Below are 10,713 nucleotides of genomic sequence, written 5' to 3' on the forward strand. Positions count from 1 at the left end.
TCTCTGTGAGGACTCTACTTGTCTGTCTGTCTCTCTGAGGACTCTACATTTCTGTCTCTCTGTGAGGACTCTACCTGCCAGGCGATCTTTGTACCTGTCTGTCTCTCATCCTGTCAGCTGACTCATCAGTACCGTAGTCGATGTTTCCGGCTGCAGAACTTCAGGTCCGACCGAACCGTTCAGCTTCTGAGCTTCAGATGTGAAACAAACCTCCAGATGTCCAGCAGCAGGACCCTGCACTCCTCCACCGGTAGGTCCAGACCAGCAGGACCCAAAGTCCTGACCCAAAACCTAGGTCTGGTTCTCGGGAACTTTATAACCAGTGAACCAGATCTGGACAATCCAGTTTCAGGAATTCAGGAAGTTGCTGGGTGTTGGTTTTTGGCGATGGAGTTCTTCCTGGTTCAGTTCAGAGAATCCAGATCAACAGGTTTCATTACACAGATCCAGACTGAGATAAGGGTTTAAACAATCAGGTCTCAGATCAGAGGAGTCATTGTGTCTGAAGACGTGGTGTTGTTGATGGTGTCGTTGATGATGTCATTGATGATGTCGGTGTGTTTTCTCCTGCAGTGAGTCGAGGACCGATCGTCTCGTTCAAACTGTCCGACATCGGAGAGGGAATCATGGAGGTGACGGTGAAAGAGTGGTAAGTCGCGAGACGGTGTGTCGCGAGACGGTGTGTCGCGAGACGGCGTGTCGCGAGACGGCGTGTCGCGAGACGGCGTGTCGCGAGACGGCGTGTCGCGAGACCGCGTGAGTCGTGAGACCACTAAAACCACGTGAGACCACTAAAACCACGTGAGTACTGAAACCACTGAGACTACTGAGACCACGGGAATACTCAGACCACATGATTACTGTGTGACCGCGGGAGTACTGTGTGACCGCGGGAGTACTGAGACCGCATGAGTACTGAGACCACATGAGTTCTGTGTGACAACGTGAGTACTGAGACCACCTTGTCCCTTTTAATGAATGTGTCTCTCAGGTATGTGAAGGAGGGGGACAAGGTGTCTCAGTTCGATAGTATCTGTGAGGTCCAGAGCGACAAGGCGTCCGTCACCATCACCAGCCGCTATGACGGAGTCATCAAAAAACTCTACTACGACGTGGACGGCACCGCTTTAGTGGGAAAACCACTGGTGGACATCGAGACCGAGTCCAGTTCAGGTGAGACATGACACCTGATGTTAGTCTGGAACCGTGTCTTCAGTGTCTCCAGTTTTTCTGGTTCAGACTAAAACTTTGTTGTTGATCAGAGGTGATCCAGGAGGAGGACGTGGTGGAGACGCCCGCCATGGCTCGAGAAGAACACACCCACCAGGAGATAAAAGGTCACAAGACTCAGGCCACGCCTGCCGTTAGGCGCCTCGCCATGGAGAACAACGTAAGTCTGTGTCCAGTCTGTCTTAAGTCTGTCCCCAGTCTGTCTGTTTCTGGACCGTCCAGTGTTTCCAGTCTGTCCAGTTTCTCCAATCTGTCCCCAGTTTGTCCAGTGTTCCCAGTTTGTCCCCAGGGTTTCCTTGTTACTATTTTAGCTGGTCTGACTCTCAGATTAAGCTCAGTGAGGTGGTGGGGACTGGGAGAGACGGACGGATCCTGAAGGAGGACATCCTGAACTTCCTGGCGAAGCAGACCGGAGCCATCATACCTCCGACCCTGTTCCAGGAGATCCAGACTCTGGCTCCGTCTGCTGCTGCTGCTAGGCCTGTGAGCACTACGGCAGCCATCAAACCTCCACCCACCACACCCAAACCTGTCTTCACCGGGAAGGACGTGACCGAGCCCCTCAAAGGTCGTAGTCTGTTGATACCAACATGTCACTGGTGTCATCCTGTTTATACGTGGTCTTCAGTCTCTCAGGGACCCAGTGATGGTCTTCTGTAGATCCAGGTTCACTGAGACACTGGACCAGGTGAACTGGTCTCTCGGGTCTAAAGGTGCTCGTGTCCTTCAGGTTTCCACAGAGCGATGGTGAAGACGATGACGGCGGCGCTGAAGATCCCTCACTTTGGTTACTGCGATGAAGTGGACTTGAGCCGCCTGGTGTCTCTGAGAACTGAACTCAGACCCATCGCTGAAGGCCGGGGGGTCAAACTGAGCTACATGCCCTTCTTCATCAAGGTAACGCACACGTCACTGCTGATTAGTTAAACGCTTAGTGCTGATGGTAATGCTGCGCTCTCATTGGTTCAGGCTGCCTCCCTCGGCCTCCTCCACTTTCCCATCCTCAACTCCTCATTGGACGAAGGCTGCCAGAACATCACGTACAAGGTGGAGACACGTGTTTGTATTTATATCAGCTTCTTATGTTTATTATATTCTATATCTTTGAATTATGTTTTATAGAGTCAGACTGGGTTTTACATATCTGATCTTATTCTCATAAGAACCCCAACACAACCACACACTAGAATCACGACCGCGCACTAGAATCACGACTGCGCACTAGAACCACAACCTCGCACTAGAACCACGACCTCACACTGGAACCACGACCGCGCACTAGAACCTCTACCGCACACTAGAACCACGACGGCACACTAGAACCACGACGGCACACTAGAACCACAACCACATTCGGTCAACGTTTGAAACCCGGCTCCATGTGATTCTGTTCTGAAGGCGTCTCATAACATCGGCCTGGCGATGGACACCATTCAGGGTCTGCTGGTTCCCAATGTGAAGAACGTTCAGCTGCTCAGTGTGTTCGACATCGCTCAGGAGTTAAACCGTCTGCAGACGCTCGGAACTGCAGGGCAGCTGGGAACCAACGAGCTGAGTGGAGGAACCTTCACCCTGTCCAACATCGGATCAGTGAGTTCTACAACCACACCAGGACTTTAATGTTATACTAGAACCTCAACCACACACCAAAACCTTAACCACACACCAGAACCTCAACGACGCACAAAAACCTCAACCACACACTAGAACCTGAACCGGCTTCACACCTTCCTGACTTGAATGTGTTTGTTTTTGGTTTGAATCAGATCGGAGGGACGTACGCCAAACCGGTCATCCTTCCTCCTGAAGTCGCCATCGGAGCTCTGGGACAAATCCAGGTTGGTTCCAAACAACATGAATCCTCATCAGGGTTGTTGTGATGGTAACAGTGATCTGTAGTTTTATTGATCAGTGATTTTAACTTGGAGTATGTTCAATCAAAGAAAGGAAGTCTTTTGGTTCACCACTAAAAACTAAAATATAAATAATAAATTAAAGATCGATCAATAAATCTGATAAAAACTAGAATCCAAGAGAATCTCTTTTCTAAAGGAACAAAACATTCATAGACTTGGTTCCTCATCTTCTTTTTATCCGTTAGGTTCTTCCTCGGTTCGACGCCGGTGGTCAGGTTGTCCGAGCTCACATCATGAACGTCAGCTGGTCGGCGGATCATCGCATCATCGACGGAGCCACCATGTGTCGGTTCTCCAACCTGTGGAGGGAGTACCTGGAGAACCCGGCCAGCATGGTGCTGGACCTCAAATAAACAGAGAGGAGTATTTCCCATCAGCCCCGGGGAGACCTTCTCTTCGCCTTCGCTTCGTCTTTCTGTTCGAGGCCTTCCCGTTCACTCGCTGTCGTTTCCTTTGAGCAAGGCAGCGGGAGGAGGGGTCAGCCTGTCAATCATGTTGTTTCCATGACAACCACTAACACACACAGCGGAGGTTAGAGGTACTTAGTCTGTTTCTAATGTTTCAGGAAATCAATTACAAGTCATGACCAGTTCTAAATCACTAAAACCAGTTGACATGCTGGGAACCGGCGAACCTTTAGTGTCTCACTGCTCCTGGTTGGTCCTCATTGATCCAGATCCCAGTGCTGTCCCCTAAACTTTTGACTTCTTCTGAAGCTGGATGTGGATCCAGGATCTGGTCTGAGATCAGTTAGTAGAGTGAAACATGCTCCTTTAAGAACTTTGAAACTCTCCACGTGTTGTGTGACATTCTCACTAGAACCGGGTTCCTGTTCCTCAAACATCTGAGTCAGTGAATTCATTACGTAAACTGCTGCTGAAGTTCTGTGTGTTTTAATCATATTTATCTCCGATATCTGATCTCCTGGTTTAAAGGCGTCTGTATGCAAATAAGGTGGGCGGGGCCAGCATAGGTCGTGTGTCTGTGGGTGGAGGGTCATGTGACTAAATGATTTTATTCATCAGGACCAAATATGATTCACGTCTCTGAGGTTTTTGATGAACATGAACTCATTTAAACTATTGATTAATGATTCTGGTTCTGATCGGTTCGTTTGACGCCTCTTCACTGGATCAGAACCAGTTTCACTTCATGATCTCTGTACTGGATCAGAACCAGTTTCTGTCTAAAGGGTCCGTCAGTCCTCTGCTGAGTCTCAACGTTCATGATATGAAACTGAAGTTTGTAAATAAGCTGAATTCTTGGTGAAGTCTGGTTCCTGGGCTGGTGTGAAAGAGGTCTATCTGTAGACCTGATCCCCATTGTGGTCTGACCCGTCTGTTCATCTGTACTGAAGACTGTTACAGAACCTGTGAATAATCTCTGGTGTTGGTTGAATGTTTCTCTTCCTGCTTTGTTTTAGTTTTTAGCGACCGACTAAATGTAAAACTAATAAAAAGAAACGTAGCTTTTTGTATTTTTGGGAGCGCTTGAACCTGGTGGAATAAATAAAGTTGAAGTGCACAAACCTTAAATAGTTTTCACTTTACTTTGTTGAGTATAATTAACTTTATTAAAGAAACATTTACAATATATTAGGTTGGTTATTTGTCACAAATTGTGTTTCAGATACTATTTTACTGAGTAGAATTCTTAAGCTTCAAAGTTCACAAAATATCAGTAAATATATATTTTGTGTTTACATTGGAGTGTCAGAACACTGTTGACCTTAGAAGCTAAAGATCACAGGACTTTAAAAAGCACCAAACTTAATTACAGTGAAACACAATCATGGTGGATTATGAGGCAATCGGATCCGAAAATGTTTTGTGTAAAAATTAAGCTCAACACCTGTAAATTGAGTCAACGTTCATGACATGAAACTGAAGTTTGTAAATGAGCTGAATTCTTGGTGAAGTCTGGTTCCTGGGCTGGTGTGAAAGAGGTCCATCTGTAGACCTGATCCCCCTTGTGGTCTGACCCGTCTATACTGAAGTGTCAAGGGAGTTCAAGACAGGATAGCAGACCACGAGACAGGATTCAGGTACAGAACAGACTTTTGGGAACGTTTGAACCTGGTGGAAAGTTAAAGTTGATGAGGGATAACCCTAGCCCAGTCTGTTCTAGGGTTAACCCTAACCCAGTCTGTTCTAGGGTTAACCCTAACCCAGTCTGTGCTAGGGTTAACCCTAACCCAGTCTGTGCTAGGGTTAATCGTAACCCAGCCTGTGCTAGGGTTAACCCTAACCCAGTCTGTTCTAGGGTTAATCCTAACCCAGTCTGTTCGAGGGTTAACCCTAACCCAGTCTGTGCTAGGGTTAATCGTAACCCAGTCTGTTCTAGGGTTAATCGTAACCGTCTGTTCTAGGGTTAATCCTAGCCCAGCCTGTGCTAGGGTTAACCCTAACCCACTACCGACTGACCGGTCTGATATATGATGTCAGTGTTGATGTATATTCCTCCAGATTTATGTTATTCTCCTGAGTGGCAGCATCCCTGAACATGTGCCAGTCTGTACATTCAGAACAGTCCTGTAGAGCCGCTGTAGCTTCATCTGTCCACACTCTTTCTGATGGTGTGGTCCGTTTAATCAGTTGCGAGTATGTCGGCAGAAAGAACCGGTAAATATGGTTTGACACCCGGAGAAAAGCCTCACTAACACTGGAGAACATGCAGCGGGTTCAACACCACCCTGCTGCCCCATAAATATAATATAGTATTCATAACTATGTTTTCATCAGTGTATAATCAACTGAAACTAAGAACCGCATTAGAATGAGTCCTTAATGTCTACATACAGCTGGTCCTCTCAAGGTTCTCATGTTACCTGAGGGAGGAGGAGGAACACCTCACCACTACATTCTCTACACTGCTCCTTTAAAACAAAGATTAATCCCATCAAATCAATAAATGATGTGATTTATGAGGTTTTAATTTCAATGTTAATCAGAACTGATTCATGTGTGAAGCAGTAAAATATGATGCTGTAGTTTAAAACTCAATTTATTAACGAAACAAAGATGAAAAATCAACATGAACTGAATGAACATAAATATAAGCTGTACTTTAAATAGAAGCTATTAAACAGATTCACGTGTCTTTATTGTTACGGCCTCAACAGGAAAACATTCAACAAGTGGAGAGTTTGTGTTTTATTCATAAATAATGACACAACTTAACCAGAGCGATGAGTCTGGTGACCAAACACAAGAAAAGGATGGAGGAAGTCGCCCCCCCCCCCCCGTCATGTGACCGTATCATTGTGTCAGAGAGGTCATGTGACCTGGAGGCTAAAATTATCCAGCAGATCTGAGGTCAGATTTCAGCTGAAGAGACGCAGCATGGAGGACGGCTGCTGAGGACTGACATAATACTTCCAACAGTACTGTTTACCACAACTGTGTAGTACAGTTGTGGTCTCTGTGTACTTGTAGTTCAGTTGTAGTACAGTTATAGTACAGCTCTATAGTCTCTGTGTAGTACAGTTGTAGTCTTTGTGTAGTACTACAGTGTGATACAGCTGTTGAAGGCAGCTATGGCTACAGGGATCAGGCTTTTCCTGAAGCTAGCCCTTCTGGACCTCAGACCTGTGGACCTGCTTCTGGAGAGCAGGGTGAGCTGCTGGTTCCATTGAGGCTGCAGTGGCCTCTCTGTAGAGCTCTGAGAAGCTGAGTGTTGAGAAACCAATTATTTATTTAGATGTTGTTCTTGTGCTGGTCGAAGCTGAGTCTATTGTCCAGTCTGACACAATAATACTGACAGTACTACTGTTTACCACTACATGGAGTATACAGCTGTACTCTAACTGTACCACACAAAGACTACAACTGTGAATGTTGTATTAAATAGCAAATATACTTATATATTATATACATTTTCTTTCTTTCATAAATATACTAAATCATTATTTTTCTAGGTTATATCATACTAATACCAAATAATTTATTTACTTAGAACTGAATCAATGATTTGAAATGGTATGTTTGTGTTTAAAGTCTTTTCTTTTCAACAAAACAACAGGACACTCAGAGGGAGGAAGTGGTCATCCTACCTGTACACCTGTGCGCTGTGACATCACTCGGCTGACAGGAAGTGGTCATCATGGTGGGCGTGGTGAGCTCGGTGAGCTCCATCAAAGCTCTGTGGGAGACGAGGATCAGGAGGGTCCAGGAGGAGGAAGACGAGCAGAAGAGAAAGACCAGAGGCGGGGCCACCGGCAGGTCAGACGTCTGTGTGTTCAGATGAAGCTGGTGACGTGTTGAGCCAATAGCAGCTCTTTAACTTTAACATGGCTGCACATTATTAGTAGTATTATCTCTGCCAGGGAGATTATGAGATTGTCTGTGTGTGAGTGAGTGAGTGTGCACCTCTGTGTCCGTCCACTCATCACAATCAGCTTTATTGTTCATGTGTGCGTGCTCCGGTTACACATTACTCTCATCGTACATACACACACATGAAATATATACAATAAAGAAGAGAAATATAAGAAAAGACAAGGACATTTAACAGCTATATACAATATAAGTATAATATATATAAATATATATAAAATACAATAGTGCAGACAGAGGTAGTAGTGCAGTATGACTTATTTATTGTTCATCAGAGTGACGGCAGAAAGAAGCTGTTCCTGTGTCTGGTGGCGTACAGAGCCCTGTAGCGCCTACCAGAGGGGAGGAGTTGAACATCTTGTGTCCAGGGTGTGAGGGGTCTGCAGAGATCTTTCCAGCCCGTTTCCTGACTCTGGAGGTGAACAAGTCCAGGATGGAGGGCAGGCTGGAACCAATGATCCTCTCTGCAGACCTGACAGTCCGTTGCAGTCTGTTCCTATCCTGTTTGGTGGCCGATCCAAACCACACAGTGATAGAGGAGCAGAGAACAGACTGGATGATGGTGGAGTAGAACAGGATCAGCAGCTCCTGAGGCAGGTTGAACTTCCTGAGCTGGAGCAGGAAGTTCAAACTCTGCTGGGCCTTTTCCTGATGGTGTTGATGTTGGGGGCCCACTTCAGGTCCTGGGAGATTGTGGATCCCAGAAACCTGAAGGTCTCCACAGCAGACACAGTGCTGTTGTGTATGGTGAGGGGGCAGTGTTGGGGGGCTCCTCCTGAAGTCCACTGTCATATCCACAGTGTTGAGCTTGTTGAACACCAGAGGACCCGCTGTTCAACCTCCCATCTGTACGCAGACTCATCACCGTCCCTGATGAGGCCGATGACCGTTGTGTCGTCTGCGGACTTCAGGAGTTTAACAGACGGGTCCTCTGAGGTGCAGTCGTTGGTGTAGAGGGAGAAGAGCAGTGGGAAGAGCACACATCCCTGGGGGTTCCAGTGCTGATAGTCTGGGTGCTGGATGTGGTGTTTCCCAGCCTCACCTGCTGCGTCCTGTCAGTCAGGAGGTTAGTGATCCACTGACAGGTGGAGGCTGGCACAGTGGGCTGGCAGAGTTTGGGTTGGAGTATCTCCGGGATGATGGTGTTGAACGCTGAGCTGAAGTCCACAAACAGAACCCTTGCGTATGGCCCTGGGGAGTCAAGGTGTTGCAGCATGTAGTGCAGTCCCATACTGACTGCATCATCCACCGACCTGTTTGCACGGTAGGCAAACTGCAGGGGGTCCAGCAGGGGCCCTGTGATGTCCTTCAGGTGGGTCAACACCAGTCTCTCAAAGGATTTTATGACCACAGACGTCAGGGCAACGGGCCTGTAGTCATTTAATCCTGTGATGGAGGATTTCTTGGGGACCGGGATGATCGTGGAGCGTTTGAAGCATGAGGGGACTTCACAGAGCTCCAGTGATCGGTTGAAGATCTGTGTGAAGATGGGGGCCAGCTGGTCACCACAGACTTTCAGGCAGGAGGGGGACACACCGTCTGGGCCTGGTGCCTTCCTGATCTTCTGTCTGTGGAAGAGCTGACCCACATCCTCTTCACAGATCCTCAGTGCTGGTGGGGGGTTGGTTGGGAGAGGTGAGGAGGAGGCAGGGGGTGTAGGTGGTTGTTTGATGATGATGGGGCAGGTGGGGGGTGTGAGGGTAGGCTTATCAAACCTGCAATAGAAAACATTCAGGTCGTCAGCCAGTCAGTGATTGTCCTCAGTGGGGGGGGGATGGTCTCCTGTCGTTCGTGAGTACTTGCAGACCTCTCCACACTGATGAGGGGTCTTTGACTGAAAACTTTTTCACCAGCTTTTCAGTGTAGCTCCTCTTTGCTACCCTGATCTCCCTCGTCAGTGTGTTTCTGGCCTGGTTGTACAGGATCCTGTCCCCACTTCTGTAGGCCTCCTCCTTAACCCGACGAAGCAGTTGAGTTATTGTTGAATGTGCAGAAGGTTTTAGTCGGCACACACATATCCTCACAAAAACTGATGTATGATGTCACAGTGTCAGTGAGCTCATCCAGGTCTGTAGCAGCAGCCTCACAAACACTCCAGTCAGTGCAGACAAAGCAGGACTGTAGCTCCAGCTTTGCCTCGTTGGTCCATCTCCTCACAGTCTTCACCACAGGCTTTGCAGATTTTAGTTTCTGCCTGTAGGTCTGGAGGAGATGAACCAGACAATGATCAGAGAGTCCCAGAGCTGCACGGGGTACTGAGTAGTAGTGGTCCAGTGTGTTTTTGTCCCTGGTGCTACACTTAATATGCTGTCTGTATTTTGGCAGTTCTTTGCTGTGGTTTGTTCTGTTGAAGTCCCCAAGAACAATGAGCAGGGAGTCTGGGTGTTTGTGCTCCATGTTGGTGATCTGCTCAGCCAGGTGTTGAGTGCCTCACTCACACAGGCCTGAGGATGTAAACGCCGACCAGAATGAAATCTGAAATAAAAAGGTTTACAGTCAAGTGACTGTCTATTTTATAATTTAATAATTTTTCTTCAATACACTACATGTATTATAATTTATAAAAATATTTTTCCCATTATCTTATGTTCTCATTGCACAGCTACTGTCTTCCTCAGTTGCTCTGCTTCCAGTGCAGCTTGTTTTAAGTAGAGCTTTTATCCAATCAGATTTCACCTCTGTGTCTTTAGGTAAGAACAGAGGCAGAGGCCTGCAGACTCACAAGTGCATCCATGTGCAGTTTAAGTGAATGGGGACGATATTGTTGATTGTCATAGTGTTCAACCAATCAGATCTCTAGTTTGACATGTTGGGCGTATTCTTTGACGTGTCAGAGCTGCTAGCTGGCCTACAAGTACGTCAGCATTACGTGCAGCTCAGTGTCCAGGTGCAGCTCTGCAGTGAGGTGCAGCGTGCGCTGTGATTGGTCAGTGGGCGAGCACGTGACTATTGTCAAATTTAACTTAACATCAGAGCTTAGTCGGAGTAGTGAGAGATATGAAGATAGTTATGACACGTTTAGAATCTTGCTTGGTGTAGATTATTTATTATTTTACCTGCTTTGTATTTTTAACACTCAATGGCTGAAGGAGGAGAAACAGATTTATGAGTTGGGATTTAACCGGATTAAACTCTTAGTCAACAAAGAAAGGAGGATGGAGTTTGTCTTTAAGTCAACTGTGTTTGTCTTTACATCTAATATCTGAATGGCCCTCCAGTGTGTAGCAGAATGC

General features: G+C 46.9%; 1 protein-coding gene across 1 annotated transcript; it reads left to right on the forward strand.

Annotated features, from left to right (window-relative positions):
- Positions 1-9: 9 nt before the first annotated feature.
- Positions 10-4,674, forward strand: dbt (dihydrolipoamide branched chain transacylase E2; the record flags this gene model as incomplete). The annotated part of the gene is made up of 10 exons (XM_031879323.1): positions 10-250; positions 574-649; positions 992-1,173; positions 1,263-1,390; positions 1,558-1,798; positions 1,961-2,127; positions 2,200-2,277; positions 2,629-2,820; positions 2,997-3,068; positions 3,332-4,674. Coding segments are annotated over 10 exons (1,545 nt in total), but the record flags the coding sequence as incomplete, so codon positions are not given.
- Positions 4,675-10,713: the final 6,039 nt, after the last annotated feature.

The sequence above is a fragment of the Anarrhichthys ocellatus genome, unplaced genomic scaffold, assembly GCF_004355925.1.
Source record: "Anarrhichthys ocellatus isolate YVR2014 unplaced genomic scaffold, GSC_Weel_1.0 scaffold246, whole genome shotgun sequence".
NCBI lineage: Eukaryota > Metazoa > Chordata > Actinopteri > Perciformes > Anarhichadidae > Anarrhichthys > Anarrhichthys ocellatus.